This window comes from Heloderma suspectum, chromosome 13 (genome assembly GCF_057233095.1).
Source record: "Heloderma suspectum isolate Gila_16-S chromosome 13, 16-S_ref, whole genome shotgun sequence".
In the NCBI taxonomy this organism is placed as follows: Eukaryota; Metazoa; Chordata; class Lepidosauria; order Squamata; family Helodermatidae; genus Heloderma; species Heloderma suspectum.
This window is the reverse complement of record NC_139470.1, coordinates 23,047,118-23,068,474: the sequence shown is the minus strand read 5'-3', so window position 1 is coordinate 23,068,474 and position 21,357 is coordinate 23,047,118. Positions and strand designations below refer to the sequence as shown.

Genomic DNA, 21,357 nt, shown 5'->3' with positions numbered 1-21,357 from the left:
GAATCAGTATAAGTGTCCACAGTCCACACACCTGTAAAAGAGGACTGCAGTCTGGGCAAGACTAGAAACAGGTGCTGCTCTGAGGTAGGACGAAAAACTTACTTGACAGCCCTTTCGGAGATCTTCACTTCCAGCTGATGGCCATCCACGGAGCAACCCTGTAGAAAGAAAAAAAAAAACCTGCTGAAGGGAATGCAACAGACCTTAAAAAAAATAACACTGCAATGTTCATACAATTAAGGGCATGGTCCTATGCATGCTTAGACAGAAAAAAAGTCTTACAACTGCCAGCATTCCCCAGCCAGCCATGGGGAAATGGTCCCACAACTCCCAGCATTCCCTAGCCAGCCATGGGGAAACGGTCTTACAACTGCCAGCATTCCCCAGCCAGCTAGCCAGCCAGCCAGCCAGCCAGCCAGCCAAAAAGACCTACAACTTCCAGCATTCCCCAGCCAGCCATGGGGAAACGGTCTTACAACTGCCAGCATTCCCCAGCCAGCTAGCCAGCCAGCCAGCCAGCCAGCCAAAAAGACCTACAACTTCCAGCATTCCCCAGCCAGCCATGGGGAAATGGTCTTACAACTCCCAGCCTTCCTCAGCCAGCCATATTGGCTGGGGAATGCTAGGAGTCGTATGGCTTTTTTCTGTCTAAACATGGATGGAATTGCACCCTGGTGGCTAGGGATGATGGAACCTGTAGTCCAACACATCCAAAGTGCACCAGGATCATAGAATAATAGAATAGTAGGGTTGGAAGGGGCCTATAAGGCCATCGAGTCCAGCCCCCAATGATGGGGAAGGCTGAGCTAGAACAATCATTTTTTTTTAAATCCAACAGGAAATATGTGCCCCAAATGAATTTGGCAACAGAAGTTTTATACCTATTTAATATACTTATATTTATTTTAGTACAAGTACTTACAACCGATAGGAAGGGCCATCTTAGGGACAAGCTAGATGTGACGCTGGAGATGCACGAGTGATTTATATATACTAAATAGTGAACTCAGTTCTCCTCAGGTTGGTCCCTATGTAGCCAAAATGGCACCATTCACACACAAGGAGAAGGAATCAGCAGGCCTGGAGGAACACCAAGGTTGGCAGAAGTACAAAAAGCATTCGAGAAAAAGCTCTAAGGGGAAAAAAATCCAGAACAAAACAGCCCAATGAAGATTCCTCAGTGAGTGGTCACATGTTTGTCAATCACAGACCGCTACGTGGCTGGGGGTGTGAATGGCGGAAACAGCGTGCGGAAGGGAGAACGTAATGGTGTACGCTGTAAGAAGACATGGCTGGCATGCACACTGAACAATAGCACTCCACGTGGCAACTTTTTGTTGCATGTTGCACATGGATTCATATATCATCATCACCTTTATGATGCACGGGTTGTCGAAAACCTCTTTTTTTAGATATATGTTATCTGGGTGTGTGCTATCTGTTTAGATATTTTATGTAAATAGATTTGCACTTTGCAGAATGTATCTTTAATGTGTGTTTTTTTTAATTTTCTGGACCACCCGAAGTGCTTTGTCTCTGGGGTGGTAAAGAAATATAATATATTAAATGAAAGCCAGTTTATCACATTCACAAGTTACGTTCCTAGGAGTACACTTAAAAATCATCATCCTTGCAGGCATAACCTAAAAAAGCAGTGTGTGAAGAGATCCTAAGAATAGATGGAAAGAGGAGAAGGCATGAATTTGGTTTGTGAACCGCCCAGACGGCGTTGGCTCTTGGGCAATACAGAAATGCAAATAAATAAATATTGGAATGAGATCAGAGAATGGTTCCCCGACTGTGGAATGAGCTTCCCAGAGAGACTCATCTGGCACCTAAATTGTGCTCTTTTGGGCACCAGGTGAAGACCTTTTAAAAAAAATTCCCCGGGGCATTTTAGTTTTTCAGCTTTTGTTTGAAATCTGCTACTGTATTTTAAACCTTTGCACTGATCCAAAGATCGATTTGGCTATTATTTTTAATTGTTATATAGTCGTTTTAAACTTTTATATGTTTATATGGTATTTTATCATCCTGTATTTCACGGTGTTAATTGTTGTGAACCGCCCAGAGAACTTCAGCTGTTGGGCAGCATAGGAACGTAATAAATAAATATTCAGAGGAGGGAGACGTTCAGGGAATTAAATCCCTACCCCACGGGCTTTTGGAAGTCCCAACTGTTAACCAGAGCCCATTAAATCCCGGTTTTCCATGATCAAACCTGGCTTGAAATGTAAATAAAACTGATAACAAATACATCGTAGGTGCATAGGAAGCAGCCTTATTATACCAGATCACATTATTTCTCCATCTGGCCCCAGCTACACTGAATGGCGGTGGCTCTCCAAGGTTCCAGAGACCTTCAAGAGAGGGGTCTTTTCCGTCACTTGCTACTGGATCTTTTTAAGCTACAGATGCTAGAAATTGAACCTGGGACCATTTGTATGCAAAGCAGAGGCTCTAACCACTGAGCCACGGCCCCTCCCTCCAAATGCAGTAGAGCAAAGCGGCGTTCACCATTACCTGCAGCTGCTTGAGGGCCTTCTGTGCATGTTCTGGTTTCTTGTACTCCACAAATCCAAACCCCATGGACAGCAGCGTGCCTAGAAAATAAAAGACCAGAGTTGCGGTAGCCTCTTGGTGAGAGGCACTGGAGAAGAAAGTGCATCCACAGGCTCTGGGATCATAGGAAGATCGGAAGCTGCCTTATACCAGATGAGACTACAGGTCGATCTAGCCCAGTATTATCTACTCCAGGGATCGCCAACCTAGCACCCACAGGCCCTCCAATGGCACCCGCAAAGGGGTCCCTGCCGTGGCAGCCATGAGCACCCACAAAGCTTTTTTTAAAAAATCCTTTTTTAAAAGAATCCTGTTTTCAATATATTTACGTGGATTTGTATATATCCATAGCAATGAATGCATATGAAATGCCTATATATGAAAATACAACTTCCTAGCCATTACACATAGCCTTGCTATTTCTCTCCACCCAGTACCTTCCCTTGCTATTTCTCTCCCTTGCCCGTCCCTAGCCTTCTTCTTTCTCTCTCTTCTGAGCCCCTGGCCTTGCTCTCTCTCCTCCACTCACCCCTTTATCATGCTGTTTCTCTTGGTTCCCAACCTCTAGCTTCGTGATTTCTCTCCCTCCCCTCTTTCCCTCGCAGTTCATCCCCGCTCCTAGCTTCTCGCCTCACTCTCTCTCACCCCTCTACTCCTTTGCCATGTTATTTCCCCCTCCCCCCCAGCCTCTAGCCTCATTATTTCTCTCCCCCCACCTCTTTTGACTAGCCAGGCCTCCGTAACAGCCATTAGGCGACTAGCCACATTTGCCACGGGAGCCATTTTCAGAGGTGAGATGGGAGGGAGAACAGGGGGCTTTCAGCCCCTTGCAACCATCCCTTTCTCCTTGCCCCTCTTCACCTGAACTCTACAAGTCCTTGCTGGAACTACAACTGGATATATCCAATGCGCTGGCAGTGACAGTCTCTCACCCCCCTCCAACCCTGGCTCTCTCTTCCTGCTCCCCCCAGCCTTCCAATGTCGCCATGGTTCTCCCTCTAACACCTCTGACTCTTTCCTATGAGCAATGCTTTACTTGTCTCCGTAGGAATGAATGGGAACTATTCAAAGTGCACAGAATGTAAAGGGATACATTCAGGGCACCATCAGGGTAGGGGAGAAATATGTTTCTTGCCCCTGGTGACTCCATGAAGCATCAAGCCCACCACTTCCATCTGCATGGCCCCAGCCCTCCCTGGGTTCTGTTTCTTGGTCACTCTAAAGTGGAGCAGAACGTTGAGAACTGATCAGATAAAGTACCAGCTTTGTCTTTCTTCTTTGAGACAGTGCAACCCTTCACAATTCCTGCTTTGGAAAAAACCTGGAAAAGAGAAGAGAGTTACGTGCTTGTTAGTTTCTTCCCAGAAGGCTGAGCTGCAGGTCGCTGAGATTATGTTGAGGACTAGCCCCTCTCTGCAGAGAATGAAAAAGCAGCTGGGATTGCTGGGTACGAACTGTTATGAGGTCATAAAGGAGCAGCCTCGTACAGCGAGTCAGAGACCCAAGAGGCTATTTGGTCTGGTACGATCCAACCATGTTGGGCAGAAGCTCAGCGAGATATTGAGAAAGGAATGCCTTTTATCAGTGGGGATAAAGTTGCAGATGGCAAACCAATCTGGAGAAAGCAGACCTGGCCTCAGTTACACAGGCCCTGGTTATATCCAGACTAGACTACTGTAGCACTCTCTACGTGGGGCTGCCTTTACAAAAACCTGCCTCTTTCAGAGTTTCTTCTGTGGTGGTGAAGTTGAGGTTCTTTATGAAGAGCGTACACCCTGGAAGGCTTTCTTCTTCTTCTTCTTCATCCTCATCCTCCATTTTGGCTTCCTCTGCTTCAGCAGCATCATTTTCACAAGCACCTGCAAAACGAGCGAGCAAGAACCCAGCCATCATCCAATGGCAGCCAGTCCCTGAGATTTGGCTTGGATTAAAAAAAGGGTGTTACAGCAAAGCTGCAACCAGGCAGTCAAATATAATATTGCATATATATTTCAGATAAACCCAGCAATATATATGTAAACCACTTAGAGATATTATGTTAAGCGCTATACAAATATGCATAAATAAATAAATCTTCAGGCCATTCTCCGGGTGCCCCCGCTGGATGAGGTAAGGTGGGCGGATACTAAGGAGAGGGCCTTTTCAGTGGGGGCACACCTGTTGTGGAACTATCTCCCTAGAGAGGTTCGCCTGGTGCCTCCACTGTGGTCTTTTCAGCGCCATTTGAAGACCTTTTTTATTATTATTTTCCCAGGCCTTTTTGCCCATCAGTTTTAAAACTGTGAGAGTGCATTTTTAGATCTTTGTACTGTTGTTGGCTTCGATCTTGGTTACTTCTTTGGTTTTATTCTGTTTGAAATGTATGGTTTTATATTATGTTTTACTAGGTTATTGTATTTTATGGTATTCTATGGTTTGAAGCTCCATCTTGTAAACCACTCAGAGAGCTTCAGCTCATGGGTGGTATAGAAATGTAATAAATACATAAAATAAAAACCAGCATCACTGGTTGCCCCTTCTACAGGAACCGAAACAGAGAAAGACAGGGGCACCACTTGAACCATACTCAAACACAGGCCAGCAGGATTCTGGAATCCAGGTAGAGTGATCTAAGGCCAGGGAACTAATCACTAAGGCAAGGTTATATTACCATACATAGCATCAAGCTACCTTGGACTATCGACACATGCTAGGGTTTTTAAGGGCTCTAGCCCTCATGAAAATGGAGTTATCTTTCAAGTATTAATTAATTAATTAATTAATTAAATTCACTTCTATACCGCCCAACAGCTAAAGCTCTCAGGGCAGTTCACAAGCTGGAGCTTAAAACCATAGAATACCATAAAATACAATAACCTAGTAAAACCTAGTATGAACTGTATCCTGTGCAGTTCAAAGCTATCTATTCAGTATTGGGCAGGGGGAAGCAGATACCTGTGCAACCTGTGGAGTATCAGAGACAACTGATCATATTCTACGGGATTGTATAAAATATCTGAGAGAATGGGAGCCCTTTCTCTGTATGTTGAGGGAAAGGGGAGCTCCTGATGGGGATGTGGGAGCTCTCTTTAAGATTTGTGAGATTCAGTCTTCTGTGATCTCTGCCATCTGGAAGGTTTATGCTTGACAGTAACTTAGACAGCAATTTGTGAGTCAACTGCCTGAGCTAATTTGACATCAGTAGGTGGTGGTAATAGGACCAGAGAGCTTCGGCTATTGGGCGGTATAGAAATGAAATAAATAAATAAACAAACAAACAAACAAACAAACAAACAAACCTTTAGGCCTTGCTTCGCCATAAAACCTCCAGAAGTATCATAACATCATAGGGTTGAAAGGGGCCTACAAGACCATCAAGTCCAACCCCCTGCTCAATGGAGGAAGCCTAATTTCCAGGCGGTCTCCCATCCAAGTACTAACCGGGGCTGACCCCGCTTAGCTTCCGAGACCAGATGAGATTGGGCGCACCCAGCCCTTTGCTCGACTTCATAGAATCGTAGGGTTGGAAGGGGCCTACAAGACCATCGAGTCCAACCCCCTGCTCAGTGCAGGAAGCTTGATTCCCAGGCGGTCTCCCATCCAAGTACTAACCGGGGCTGACCCCGCTTAGCTTCCGAGATCGGGCGCACCCAGCCGAAGAAGAAGACGACAAAGGAGGAGGAAAGTAGCATTAAAATGTGTAAGCGGTGAATAATATCTTCATGTTATATTTGATTTTCAAGGCCTGGGTGTGTTCTTGACTGAATCTGTCCTAAAAGCTATCAAGACTTTATCAGAAATGCTGACAGGATGCCAGAAGCTGGGGTTGGCACTGGTTACACAAGGTCTGTTACCTGCTACAATAAAATGTTCTACCCAGGAGATACAGTCTGATAAAAAGAGACTATTCAATAATATCAGCATTGTGGGAAGTTGCTATTAAAAACTCAGGTCTTATATTCTGTGCTTCACATTCTGACGTGCGATTCAATTTAAAGATTTGGTTAACACGAGATGCATGCGCTCCTTGCTCAAGGGTATGCTAACTGATCAAGAGCTTTTGCTAATTGTTGCCCTTTGAGAGGATCGTTTCTTGCAAAAGCTCATGTTTAGACATTGTATTATACAACCCTAACGTTAATCTGTGTGTTTTAAACCAGCACAAACTGGTACCAGAAACATGAGAGATTAAAAGTTGGCTTTTCCTTTGCAATGGATGAATGCTCCCCAATGCTTTATCAATAACATCTGAAGAGAGGGGTGGGAGGATCGATTCTGCTTTTATGGAAGTGAACAGAGGCTGAAATTGGAGCAGCCTGTAGGCAATCTTCAAGCTTCTAGGAACTACTGTTTTCTTCCTCTTTTTCACTAGAATCACAACCACCGCCAACTAGAGCCAGGTACAAAATGGTGGCTGGGAGATGGGTGGAGCCAAATGACACCAAAATGGCAGCTCAGGAGATGGATTCAGTTACTGACTGTATCCCCATGGGATGACCTGCACACTGGGATGACCTCCATATATATCTACATCTGAGTTACTACAGAGCAGTGATCCTAACAGTTTAATGGTAGGGGGGATATTTTGTTGCCATTCTTAAACAATTCAGAGTCTGAAAGTCTTGCTGATCTACTGCAAATCATCCACTAATCTATGTTCTGTCCATTCCCTGCCCTAGGTTGTGAGAAGCTGTCAGTTTCTGATATGCTCAACTGAGCGTTCATCTGGGAGACCAGAGAACATTTTTCCACCACCTTGGACAATTCTCTCTTCCCCTACCCACACACTAGGGTAAAATGGGAACAATAATGGCCTCCCCTCCTTCAAGGGAGGTTCAGAGAATGGCAACAAGGGACAGGGTCTTTTTAGTGGTGCCCCCCCAAACTGTGGAATGCTCTCCCCAGCGAGGCCCATCTGGCGCCAACATTGTAATCTTTGGGGCACCAGGTTAAGACATTCCAGGCATTTGATGCCATATGATGGGCTCCTTAATTCAGTTGTTTTTATCAGTTGGTCGTTTATCCTTCATTGTTTTTAGCTGTTTTAAATTGTTTTAGATTTCCTGTATGTTTTAATCCGTTTTGTAAGATGCTTTGAGACTTTTTCTGAGAAATGAACCTAAATAAATTTAATAATGCTACCAATAATATTACAACCACCTCACAGGAGAGTTGGGGGGGGGGGCACACACACAGTGCAGTCCCAAATCTCCCATCAGAAAAAACAAAAACAAAAACAAACTCTTACGCAGCAGTAGCGAAAGGAGCTTTCTGTCGTCTCTGTTCCCAGTACCAGAAAGCTTCCCCTTCCTCCACTTCCAAGACAAATAAAATGTATCAGGCTTTCCAATTAATCTACAAGGGTCCTGCCATTAACAGCCCTTTAATGCACTAATGTAAAAAACAACAACCATGCAACTATGATAATGTTGTCCTTTGTAATATCGGTGGAATGAGAACGGCTCTCTCTATTTGCCTGGCGTAGGGAAGGAAAAAGTGTCACTTCTCTTGACATGATGTCCTTCTCACCCCGGCCACTGACTGTAGCTGATTAAATCATCAAGGAAGGAGCCAGAAAGCACAGAACAGGCAGGTGGGGAAAGCCTTCCTGCCCAAGGGACCAAACAACACACATCTGAGGCTGTACATCTGCCGCCATTCTGCAGAGGTACACAGGGTGGCAAATATGTTGCTGGCCACAGAATTCAGCTTTTTAAGGATCTGAACGTTCATTTGCTGTGAAAAACAAATCTCTAGTCCTCATTGTTGCGAAGCTCTCCTTCAAAGCGGATAAGCAATGCCTGCTTGCAGAAATCTCCAAAGCCAGAGGCAGGGGCTGAATGAAATTTCCAGAGGCTCAGGGATCGGGGAAGAGGGGGAGGTCTTCAAAGTACCTGCACAGCTCCCTTTCCCTCCCCAAGGCTAAGCAGAAGCAAAAGAAAATATGCAAAACAGTATAAGCAAAAGACACATAGTGGACATTTGCATACTTTGTACAGGTTGGAGAATTTGGCTTCCCATGGTTCTTGTCATTTCTTTAAATGCACTGTGCATGCGCAGCTCTGCATACAGAAAGCCATGAAGCTGAAAGCTACCCTGTGAAGGTTTGAGACCTGCAGAGTCAAGGAAAAAGGTCAGGCCTAGAGGTTTTTTTGGGGAGGGAGTATCCCTGAGAGCAGTAGTTTCAGCTCCCCGGTTAAGTTTCAGTTTCATTTCCCCAGTTAAGTTTCATTTCTTAGGTTTGAAGCAGTACTTTCAATTTTGGGGGAGGAGGGCATAAAAAGTGAATGTCAGGAAGACCAGAGAGAGGAAGACCAAAGAGTCAGAAAGACCACGGCATGAAGAGAGCAGGAAGAAGCAGCCTGTAGAAGTCTAAATGCAGCTAGGGTTGAGGAATTTGCATTTTTGCAACCTTTATTTTCTCTTAATGCCTTTTGTATCACTCAGCTTTATTCTGTAAATTGCTTTGTCTGTAATTCATTTGCTTTAATTGGTTAACACTTCAAGTTTCTTAAGTGCCAATCACCCCATGTCTACAACCTAAACCCCACACTACTGGGAAGGGGAAGTTTAAAAGAAGGGAAGTGGGACTCTTAAGGGGGCAAGAGATACTTAAGGGGTTGCTCAGGGGGTCCGGGTCATAAGGGGAACTATTTACTCAGCTCTCTCCACAACAGAACAGTAGGAGAATAAGGGAAGGTCTGTAGCTCAGTGGTAGGACACAGGCTTTGCATGCAGAACATTCCCAGTTTAATCCCTGGCATCTCCACATATATAAAGGATCAGGTGGGAAATGATGGAGAAGACCTTCTGGCCTAGACTGTAGAAAGCCACTGCCAATCAGAAGAGACAATACTGGGCCAGATGGACAAACCATCTGACTTGGTATAAAGCAGCTTATGATGTTTCCCTAAGTAAAGCCAGGAGGGGCAAAGGGGCGATTTGAACTTATTGCAGGGCTCCTCAACCTTTTGGGGTCAATGGGCAGATGAGGAATTTGAAGAGAGTGTTGTGGGTGCTCTCACAAAATGGCTGCCATGGGGGGGAAGCTTGTCCATTCATAAAATAGCTGCCATGGTGGGCACGGCCAGTCACAGACACTCATTTCCCAGAAGGTAAACTGGTGAGGCTAAAAGAAAATGCGGTCTGCCCAAGAACCCAAGAACGAGGCAGAGGTGCAGCCCGAGTTCCAAAAGACAAAACCACTCTCCCGGACCTGAATAAAGAGGGCGCCGAAAGGCAGCCCTTTGCTTTGAAGGCCCCACTTTGTTTTTCGATGGAAATCATTAAATCAAATAAAAGCCCAGAGGGGCAGGGAGCCTGGCGGGTATGAAAAGCAGTGTCCGCAGGCACCCTGGTACCACGCTGGAGATACCAGCGTTATTCAAAGGCAACGCCTTGCATCAACCGGACCCACCTTTCCCCCATAAAAACTACATAACCTAGACCATACTGGGCCACAAGTCAGGAGGGAGAGCGTGTGCACACATATGAATACCGCATACAACAAACGCAACTATCTTCGGTTCAAAGCAAGTCATCCTTAGATGACTCAAGGAAGCAAGTCAAGTCACACGCTGGCAGGCACAAGCCGTGCACCACCAGGCTTCCCCCAAATGGAACCCTCCAATGTGCTAGACAGCACATTAATGCCGACCCTGCGTGGCCAGTGGCCACTCTGTGCCTCCCTGCAGTCAGCTGCTCCACCTAGTTGCGAACGTAGGCACGGAAGAAGCTGCCTTATACTGAGACAGATCATTGCTCTATCCAGCCCAGAATCTCTGTCAGCAGCTCTCCAGGGTTTCAAGTGCCATTCCCAGCCCTACCTGGAGATGCCTGGGACTGAACTTGCAACCTTCTGCATGTCAAGTATGGGCTCTGCTGCTGAGCTATGGTCCCACCCATCCCATGTATCTCTCTTCCTGGTTCCAATACCGGAAGCAGCTTGGAGCGGAGGAAAAAAGGCTGGAACAACAGACCCTGGGAAGGGAAGGCACAGGAGGAGGAAGGTTCAGCGCCTCTCCCCCGCATGTCCCTTCTATTGCTGAAGACAGATTCCTCACCCCCTGGCTTATATTTGAGCGTGGCAGACACGAACAGAAACATATCCACCACCATCATGTACAGTTTGGCCCAGGGGTGCACAACTCGTGGACCACCAGATGTTTTGGCCTACAACCCCATGATCCTGCACCATTGGCTATGATGGTCTGGGCCAATGGGAGTTGCACGCCAAAACATCTGGAGGGCCACAAGTTGCCCACCCTTAGTTTGGCCCAAACATATCTGCATTCTGGAGTCTGCCAAGCTGGAAATACACAGACACGCTAGGGATGTCGGGGAAATCCACAACTGAATCAAGTGAGTTCAGATTTTTATAAATCCGGCCTGTGGATTCCACAGCAGACTGGCTTTTCTCGGGCACATTCTGTGGACCTGCGGACCATTCTTCTAACTTTCCAGAATGTTGCGCAAATTTAGTAATAGAAAAATAAGCATACTTTTTTAAAAAAACAGCCACAAAATGTGCATTTCCCCCATAAGCCAAAAAAGTGAAAATGCACAATTTGGGGGGACTTGCGCCATTTTTGCAAGTGCAAGTTTGTGCCAGTGCGAATCTGTGCAAATTTGGAAACTCAAAAAAAGATCCAATTCCGTCAATGAGCGGACGAAGGGAAGAAAGGCACCTGGCAATCCGTGAAACGTAGACAGAATAGATTTTACATGATCCATATATCCCTAACACACACACGGATGCATATACATACGTGCGCACACACGCCCACACTCACACGTACGTATGTATGTATTTTACACACACAGAGACAAAGAGAAAAAGATTTCGAAGTCAAAGAATTCCAGAATGCGGTTGTGTTAGGGTCAAACCAAGCAAAACGTCATACCACAAGCCTCTAGCAGAACACTGGAGAGGAGCAGAAAATTAACAAAAACAGAGAGACTTCCACAAAGACCTTTGTCGATTCTCAGGAAAAGAAACCAGATTAGAGCAGTGGGGAAGGGGTGGTGGTGGATGAAGAAAGGAGTCCCTCCCCTCATCCCCCGTCTGCAGTCTGCACAATCAAAAGAAAGTCAGCCCCATGCTGCTCTTTTATAATGAGGCAGAGGAATTTACTGCCGCTTCCCCCTGGGTGCAAGAGGCCAGCGGCAGAGACCCTTATCGTCCGCAAGCAGATTTCTAGGCACTCTGGCGCTTAAAGCCCTTTATCTAGAGGTGAAGGTCCTAGATATGGGAAAACAGAAAATTGCTCGCTGGGACCAGCATACGGAAAGGATGTGCAGGTTCGGCCCGCTCCTCCTTTCTCCTGCCACCTTCAGGATGCACACAGGCAGATTTCTTTCCCGTTTTAATAATTTAATAAAAAAACCCAAGGTGAAAAACAAAACAAAGAAGGTCATGCTATTAAAGTAAGAAATTCTTTGTGGCTCAGAATTAAGTGTGCGTCAGCATACACACACAGCCTGCTGCCCGTACATTCATTCATCTTCCTCTCTCTGGCCTAGTCCTCACCGAGATATGACTGAATGTTCCTCCATCCAAAAGCGATACAAAAATTCCTCACAAACAGAAAACGTGACGGATAGATTAAGACACTCTTCCCCCTAACATTCTTGTTTTCTATATGCAGGTATTTTGTGGTTTGGGTTTTTTGTTTGTTTGGTTTGGAATTTTGATCAGCAGGATTCTGTCACCCAGGATCTCAGCAAAGACTCTTTCACCTGGTTGACATAACCCATAATCTCTCTTACTGTGTTATCACTGAACCGTGGGTTGTTGCGTTGTGTGAACCCAGCCACGCTAGCAAACCATGGTCTGTTAACCACAAGCACCCCATAGTTCACAACCCAAAAACAAACTATGGGTTCTCTTTGTGGGTTGTTTGCTGTTAACAAACTGTGATTTGTTACTACAGCTGGGTTCACACAATACAACAACCCATGATTGAAGAACAACCCACACTCAACTCGTATTCTGGCTTGTCACATTGTGTGAACCCAGTCTTTTAGAAGTTCCTCGTACTCTAGAAGGGAAGTCCTGTTTTACCAGCATCGAGCACGTGAATCCTTAGGAAGGAAGGCTCTAAGCACACCTCACTTCAATGCCAAATGCATACCAGTTTGCTCCAGCACCTCGCTTTCCTTTTTGTCCCCTGTGATGTCAGGTTCTCTCTTTCCAAGGCCAGAGAAGACCTCCATTGGTGCCCATTCAAGGTACAGAGGGAGATGTCGAAACTAAGAGAGAGAGAGAGAGAGAGAGAGTTTCACTCTTAGCACAACACTACAAGCCAGGTATTTGAAGGACCGCCTTCCCTGGTACCGACAGACTCAGGGTCTAGGATTGGCTGGAGAGGCTCTGCTTGTGATGCCATTGAGGACTCTGGCCCACAGGGTTAGCTCAAGTAGCCAGAGCCTTCTCAGTGGTGGCACCCTGACTCGAACTCCCTTCCAGTTTGGCTGTCCCCAGCACGGTTGTCATTCAGGTGCCAGCAAAAGACGGACTTATCTGTAGAGGTTTTTGGTGTGCATGCAAGCGTTTTACCCGTTTTAGTCATGCTTTTATTGCCTTTTACTATGTTTGTAATTTTAGAGTTATGATTAATGGTGTTTATAATGTTGTGCTGTCTTAGATGGGTTGTGAGCTGCCCTGGGCTCCTTCAGAGGAAACGCGGGATGTAAATCAAATAAATTAAAAAGATTACCATCTAAATAAATAAAAGAATACCAAGAGAGGGAAAAAGCAACAAGACAGAAGTCTACAGAAAGCAGCATTTCGTTACTGTGGCTTTAAAGCAGCCATGCATCTGGGCTCAAAAGTAACTCCAAAGGGTTATAAATACCTAATGGGGCTGTTCACACAACACGCGAACCCACACTCAGTGGTTTGAGTGTGGGTTGTTTTGAACCGTGGGTTATACTGCTGTGTGAACACAGCCATGGTGGCTTGTTAACCATGAAGCGTGGTTTATTTTTCTCGAACAAGCCACCTTGAGAACCCATGGCTTGTTGTTGGGTGGTTCAGGGTGGTTAACAAGCCACACTGAACAGCTAACAAGCCACCATAGCTGTGTTCACACAACACGATAACCCACCCTGTGGAAAACATGCTGCAGTCAGACAACAGGCTAACCCAGGGTTCAAGGAACCGTGTTTTTCCTCTTTTGCCAGAAGGCGCTGAGAGTCTAGGAATGCATAAACCATGCTCATGCTGCCCACAAGCTCTCCATGGGCAGCCGTCCCATGGTGTGTTGTGTCTTGACCAGAAAGCCAGGACTCAGAAGGAAGCGCTCTGCAAAGGCGGACTGCCCCCGTGGGGCTACTCTACCCCTTTGGGGGACAGCATGCCCATTTTCCGAGCCCAGGTAGGATGTGTACCCTCCGTCCCCTCCTCCCGCTGACCTTCGAGTAGGCCAGCTTTGTGAAAGCCCGCTTTGCTTCCGTGGGCTCCAGGAACTCCACAATAGCCGTCACTCCTCCTTCAGGGAGCAGTACGCGGCCAAGACTGCCGTAGCCCCCAAAGGTCTCCTCCAGCTCTGCGCCCGTCGTGCCAGCAGGCAGGTTCTTCACCAGAATCACCGTTTTGCTCCGCTCACCGGCAGCCTGGCAGAAGGGAGGGAGAAGGCGACTTTATTTATGAATCGGCATGCCGCCTTTCCAAATCCAAGTTTTGTCAGAAATGGATTGTCCTTTCCCTTCGCAATTAACACTACAACAGACAAAGCTTTTTTTGTTGTTCAGTCGTTCAGTCGTGTCCGAATCTTCGTGACCCCATGGACCATAGCACGCCAGGCCTTCCTGTCCTGCACTCTCTCCCGGAGCGTGCTCAAGTCCATATTCATTAGAACTTAGTTTCTCTACAAATGCAGATTCAAGGAAACTCTCAGGCTGCTCTAGGCTCTAAACAACTAATCAATAATCTCTAAGCAGAGGAGACGAACCGGAGGGAGAGAAAGTTGCCAGCAGTTTGGGGTATGAACCTTCCAGACAAGCTTGCTTCGCAGTGATGCCCCTCCCTTACGGCGGCTCCCTCCCAAATTGGCTTCCAAGAGTGGCTATCCTGGTGGAGCATCTGAGCCCTACCCCTAACTTTCCCTGCTTTGCCTTCTGTCGTGCCCTAGCGTCTCCCAAATCATGCCCCTCTTCCTCCTCCTCCTCGGAAACTTGTGCTCTCACAGTGGAGGGACGGGGCAGGGACTCAGCCTGGGCCATCTGCTGGTCAAGGTCTTGGGAGGACTCTCTTCCAGTGTTTTGGCTCACTAGGGAGGGTCCCTTCCCTAACTGGCTCACTACGGAGGCCCCCTCCCCCAGCCTCTGGTCTAGCTGCTGCTTCAACTCTGATTCAGAACTGGAGCTGTCAGATATCTCAAGCCACTTAGACTCACGTCTGACATGTTTCTCCTAAGGTGACTTACAATCAAGGTCGTAAAAGCATTTAGAACAGGGGCAGGGAGCCCATTTTAGGTGAGAATCAGTTCACACCACACGCACAGAGACTGTAGGTTTGAATGCTGCCTAACTGTCTCCCCACATACAGGGCTGGTTTGCATGGTCACCGTGGCCCATGTGGGCACCCATTTTGAATATTCAACCTCCAGTGGGGGGGCTGCCATGGTCTGTCATGTCATCCAAACCCAGGCAGCAGGGGTTGTTTGAAGGTTAAACAACCCTCCAATAATCCATGGTCTGTTGTAGGGTTATTGGAGGGTTGTTTAACCCTCAAACGACCCCTGCCACCTGGGTTCAGATGACACAGCAAACTGAGTGCCTCTGGGCACCATGCAAAAATGGCAGCTGCGGGTGCCCAGCATGACACGACAGCCCCCACAGGTAAATTAAGCCATGGTGAGCTGTCTAGTGTGCAAACCAGGTCACAGAAAGCTAGCACATCAGGATGAATTCTGGCTTAGAACCGTTCTTCCTTCCAGGCTAGTTTTCCACAAGCAGGGAGCTTTTGACATACAGGAGCATTCAGTCAATCCCTCACTTGCTTTCGGACAGGATATAGTTCCAAGGGGATTGTAACAAGGCTCCTTTTCTGATCATATTGACCGGCCCTTAGCTGGACTTCATGCACCCAGAGTTAGAAGTGACAACTAGGCCATCCAAGCCAACATTTCTGCAGAACAGGACTATCCTGTGCTACACATACCGAGCAAACAAAATCTAGATCTGTGTATCACAAGCTGCAGAGCAGAGCACTCAGTCAAGCAAGTAAAGCCACACAATTTAGGGGAAACATACACACATGCCCAAGGGTTGGAGAAGGTACGCTGTAGTCCTGGCACGGGCATCTTCTGACCCTCCAGATGTTTTGGCCTACAACTCCCATCAGCCCCAACAGCACTGCCAATGGCGAGAGCTGATGGGAACTGTAAGCCAAAAACATCTGGAGGACCACCAGCTACCCACCCATTGTCCATTGGACAATCTAGCTCCTGCTGGGATTCTTTCAATGAACGCAGGATTCGACGGACCTGGATATGACTCGGGAAAGCACTTCTTATCCTCTTAAGCAAAAGCACAGACTCAGGACTGCTCAGCAGGAATTCATTATGCATTAACTGTTGGGACAGACGTGGGGGACCTCTTTCGGCCTGAGAGCTGAATTCAATTCCTGAGAAGGGGCCGCATTCCAGGAATGGGTGGGGCCAAGGCAAAAGGGGCGGGGTGAAAATACCAAAAATATGAGCATATTTTAGCTTAGAGTTCTAACGGCCAGTAGCTAGGACTTAGGAGAGACAGTCCAACCTTTTGGAATGGGGGGGAAACGGCACAGAAGCCGGGGAAGAACCAAATGATGGGCAGCCAGGAAAAGAGGGTGTGGCCAAGAAAGAGGGTGTGCGGCCATGAAAAGGGGGTGCGGCCATCTGAGGAACCCCAGAGGACCAGACTGGAACCCCGGGAGGGTGGAACATGGGCCTGAGATTCCCCAGCCCTGTGTTAGGAGATCCTTAGTATGCCTTATACATTTAAAACATAATCGGTGAGCCACAGGCATTCTAGTATTAAAAACAAGTAGCAGCCTACCCCCGCACTTGCATTCAGAGATGGGGGTCTTTGCCCGACCCCAAAGATCAGACTAAAGAGCAGTGAAATCTATTCACCAGGGGAACGATTCATCCAATGCACATTGCAAATGTGGCATGGCCTTGATTGTAAGGACTGTACCACCTACCGTTTCCACAAAGGGAAGCATTTGTCTCCTCTCCTCCCACCCACAAAATGCCGCCCTCAAAACTCCCCACGTTGGAAGACTCCCCACATTAAACCCTGTGGACAGCACCCATCCCCCTCCCCCCAAAAAGTGCATTGACTTGGAATTGTAAAATGTCATTCGGAGTGGCTCCGTGCTATCCAGTCTCCACATTTTGCGACACCGACGCTGGAGGAGAAAGCTACAATGGTATGGTGTCAGTGAGAGGGGCACCAAAGCTCACAGCCCTTACCTGGCTGAAGGAGTCCAGACTGACACCATTTTCTAGCAGGAATTGGCGGACCTTCTGGACAAGCTCCGTCTCCCCCAGGGCCACCCTCACTGCCACGCTGCCCTTGCCCTCCTGCCAAGACAGAATAAGACATCATTAACAATATACCACCAGTAGTGCCAGCTTCCATGCCTCTGCCCACGTTTTGAGATCAGCTTTGGAGGTCCCGCTCGTAGGTCCACCTCTACGGTCAGTAAGACTGACAGGCATGAGAGACATGGCCTTCTCCGTGGTTGCCCCACTTTTCTGGACCTCCCTCCTAAATGATCGGCCTATGGCCCCATCAGAACAGGCCTTTCAACACCTTAAAAGCCCACTTAATTTGAGTTGCTTTCTCTTAAAAGGATGGATTTTTTTTTTTTAATACACAGCATTTCCCCCTGGAGGCCTTCAAAGAAGCTTGTAGAACAAAAACACAAAAATATCCAAACTGCAATATTAAAACGCTAAGTTAGGGACCAATCCTATGGCCACTAGCCAGCAGCTAGATGGCCATAGGATATCTTGTTTTCTGGGAACCAACCTCGGAGCCTGCACTCCGAGGTCAGTTCCTGGAGAACCGATCTTCCCCGCGTTCCGCACTGCCTTCCAGGCAGTGTGGAATGGCCCTGCGCTCGCAAGAGGAGCGCAGAGTGGCTGAAATGGGGCATTCTGGGGCGGGGAGGGTGGAAATACCAGTACGACACAGCCAATGTGTCGTCCAGCACCCTCCTCCCCAACTCCGCCATGCCACAGCTAGACAGCCGAGACCGGCTCTTTGGCCGAAAATGCAGGGCAGGAGAAGCACAGAGCGAATGATCCCTTCCGTGCTTCTCCTGCCCTGCATTGGATAGGTGGTCGCCTCCAAATTCGGAGGCGGCTGCCTATCTGCCTAGGATTGCGCCTTTAAAAAACAACAACAACAGCTAAGAACACAGAGCAGCAGAATACCTTGATACATACAAAATGGGAACAAACCACTAAGATAAAGTCACAGCAAAAGAAACACTGTGAAAGTTATTTTAGTTGACAATTTTAGTTGAAAGGAGGGATTTAAAAAAAAATTAAAAAGTACTTACATGATCCAACACTTGGCTCTTCGTGGCATTGTATTTCTGTGCAATAGCATCTGCCACAGCATTCGCCCCCATGAACAGCGTGTTCCAGTTGTGAGAACTAGATGGGGCGGGGGGAGAACAGAAATAACACTGTCTGATCTGTGTACTGCAATAATATGAACTGCAGAGAGCCCCCAGTTCAGATCTCACCTTGGCCATGAAGTGACCATAGAGGTAAACCTTGTATTTAACTACTTGCCTGGTCACCTATAGCGACCTGGAATCCCATGCAGGCGAGCGAGCAGGTCGGCGGTGGAAGGATGGATCACTCCATTCCTCCTCTGCCAGCCTGCTTGGTTTCCATACTAGTTGCTGAGGAAGGAAGGTCTCTTCTCCTCCAACACAACCAATATAGAAACGGAGGCTACTAACCTCTTAGCAGGTGAGTAAGCCTGCCTCCTCCAGGCTAGCAACTTTAGTGGGCTTATTTTCCCAGGGTGCACTAGCTCCTAACCTGTGACATGGGGAGAATAATGCTGACCTAGCCTTACAGGGTACATTGTAAGGATTGTGAAGGTAACATATGCAAACACCTTTTGAGTGATTTTTTTTTTTTAAATGCTATCTAAATTCCGAGTTGTAATGATCCCCAACACCTTCAGCCACAGCAGTGGACTGGCAGGGGAATGGGTTGGCATGGTTCCTTTTGGTCCAGCCAAGGCACTCACCATGAAGTGTTAAAGAGGCTGTCCTGACCCCAAGAAGTGCCAAAATATGAGTTAGCTTACGCTACTTAGGGAGCAATCCTATGGTGCCTAGACATTGACCGGGGGCCACAAGATACTAGGGATTCCCCCCTCCGAGGTCAAGGACAGTGCTCCGATCTTGGAAGGGGGAGTCAGAGATCTGACCCGCCCTTTCACTGCCCCCTTGCAGCCGCCGTGGGAAGAACCATGCCGGCTGGCCTCCGAGGTCGGAAAATTGACCTCTGAGAGAGGGAAAGGGGGGAGTTTCTGTGGGCGGGGAGGAGACTGAAGAGGCCAAAGACAAACTATCCTGCACCTCTTCCAGCCTCCTTCCCTCCCATTCTGAAGCGCCATCACTAGACGGGCACAAAATCCCATCTACCGGAAAACACAACGACTGGAGGATGGGGAGGCAAAGATCGCCCCTGACGGTCCTCCTGTCCTGCCAGCTTCAGCCCAGCAGGGCATGGGATACACAGAACCCTCCAAGTTAAGAGGCTTCCATCTCGCGAAGGTGCAGCTATGAATAGACTGTGTAAAATTCATTCTGTCCGTGTTTCGCGAATTGTCAGGAACCTTTCATTCCGCAGTCCGCCCAAATCCGGGGGGTGGGGGTGTTGTTCCCGCAGATGCGCATTTGCGCAAATTTGCACATGCGAAAATGTGCAAAATCCCCCCCAAGTGTGCATTTTCTCTCTTTAGCCTATGGAGAAATGTGCATTTTTGATTGGGTTTTACTTTTTGCATATTTTCTGACAACGAAATTTGCACAAGATCAGGAAAGTTAGAAAAACAGTTCTCAGGTTGGTAGAATCCGCCTGACAGGGGGAAAGCCAGTCTGTCACAGGATCTGCCAGTCGGATTCATGAAAATCCAAACTCATCTGGTTCCGTCGTGGATTTCTCTGACATCCCTAGGTGCAATCTATAGGATTGTGCTCTTACTAAAGGTGAATGGTCCCTTTGGTTTACTATGGGACACTGTATCATTGTCCCAGTACAACTGATATATCAATGCATTTTTAAAAATAAGAGGTTACAAAAATAGTTCTCTCCCTACCTTGTGCAACCCAAACACCTCCTCCCCGAATCTCTACAAGAGTCGCCCCACCCCATCAACAAGCATTGCTAGTCAAAGGAAAAGGGACCTTTGTCCCCCACTCCCCCAAAGAACAAACCTCGAACTGCTTGCTTTGTCCTTGGAAGCCTTTTGCTTCTTGTAGGAAGAGCCCCCTGCAACATCGGGGCCATCCCCTTCTTCCTTCTTCATGGTGGAGGGCAGAACATGCAGCATTCGGCCCTAAGAGACAGCAGACGTGGTCCATGACCTTCTCTTTGCCTAGTCTCTCAAGCTACTAGCCCCCACTGAAAGCTAATATCGATAAGCTTATCATGGCCTGGCCTGACATGGGGGCCCTCCACACGTGTTGGGTCAGCAACTCCAATGGCCATGCCAGCTGAGAATGATGGGAGTTGCTGTCCCAACACATCTGGAGGGCCCCAGGTTGGGGAAAGCTGGCCGATAACTTATTGTAACTAAGCTAAAGCCTGTGTAAATGTCTTCTTGATTTCCCAGCATCCAGTTTAGATTGCAAGACCTTTGTAGTAGGGACCTGCGCTACATATTCCCCGTAACGCACCGTTTATGTGGATGGCACCCTGCTATCGCATTCCGCAGCAACCCAAAGCACTGCAGATCGCAATCCCTTCCAAGCAGTGTATAAACTTCCTTGAACTCAGGTCGCGCTTAACAGACACACACTTCATGCCACCGTCAAGCCTGTATGGCTGTGAGCGCGCCCCGGAACGCGTATGGGCAAGGCCTGCTGGAGTCTCAGGGAGGCTGGCTCTTGTGGTTCAGGATGGGGCTTTGGTGCATTCCTCTGTGCCCTGACCTCTGTGGCAGCAAAAAAAACAGCCCTTCATGTATCGGGCAAGAGCTACCAGGAATGTACTTTATTGAAAGAAAATATGGGCTGTGCAGAGCCTTATTCTCATCCCATCAAGAAAGTTTTAGGATTGTTCTTAGTACTACTCCTTCTATCTCTATCTCTCTTTGCTGCCACCGCCTCCTCCTCCCCGTCTTCTTCCTCATAAGAACATAAGATGAGCCCTGCTGGATCAGACCAAAGGTCCATCTAGTGTCCAGCATTCCGTTCACACAATAGCCAACCAGCTGTTGACCAGGAACCCACAAGCAGGACACGAGTGCAACAGCGCCCTCCTGCCCATGTTCCCCAGCAACTGGTGTACGTAGGCTCACTGCCTCTGGTACTGGAGGTAGCACACAGCCATGAGGACTAGTAGACATTGATAGCCCTTCTCCTCCAGGAATTTATCTAACCCCCCTTAAAAGCCATCCAAATTGGTGGCTATCACTACATCTTGAGAAAGCAAATTCCATAGTTTAATTCTGCGCTGCATGAAGAAGCCCTTCCTTGTATCTGTCCTGAATCTCCCACCAATCAGCTTCAAGGGACGACCCCATTGGGTCCTAGTACTTTGGGAGAGGGAGAAAAATGTCTCCCTATCC

General features: G+C 47.6%; 1 protein-coding gene across 5 annotated transcripts in view; it reads right to left on the bottom strand.

Annotated features, from left to right (window-relative positions):
• The window catches only part of RBM19 (RNA binding motif protein 19), a 154,523-nt gene that overhangs the window by 107,966 nt on the left and 25,200 nt on the right, over positions 1–21,357 (bottom strand). For 3 of the 5 annotated variants that reach the window (XM_084820182.1, XM_084820183.1, XM_084820186.1), the window contains 10 exons: positions 20,003–20,124; positions 18,101–18,197; positions 17,004–17,114; positions 13,957–14,157; positions 12,675–12,792; positions 8,532–8,654; positions 4,279–4,421; positions 3,823–3,883; positions 2,524–2,603; positions 103–158 (listed from right to left, as the gene is read on the bottom strand). In XM_084820182.1, coding sequence (XP_084676308.1) covers positions 103–158; positions 2,524–2,603; positions 3,823–3,883; positions 4,279–4,421; positions 8,532–8,654; positions 12,675–12,792; positions 13,957–14,157; positions 17,004–17,114; positions 18,101–18,197; positions 20,003–20,124 — 1,112 coding nt within the window. The remainder of the gene's footprint in view (positions 1–102; positions 159–2,523; positions 2,604–3,822; positions 3,884–4,278; positions 4,422–8,531; positions 8,655–12,674; positions 12,793–13,956; positions 14,158–17,003; positions 17,115–18,100; positions 18,198–20,002; positions 20,125–21,357) is intronic. The other 2 variants (XM_084820184.1, XM_084820185.1) reach the window with 1 other exon arrangement.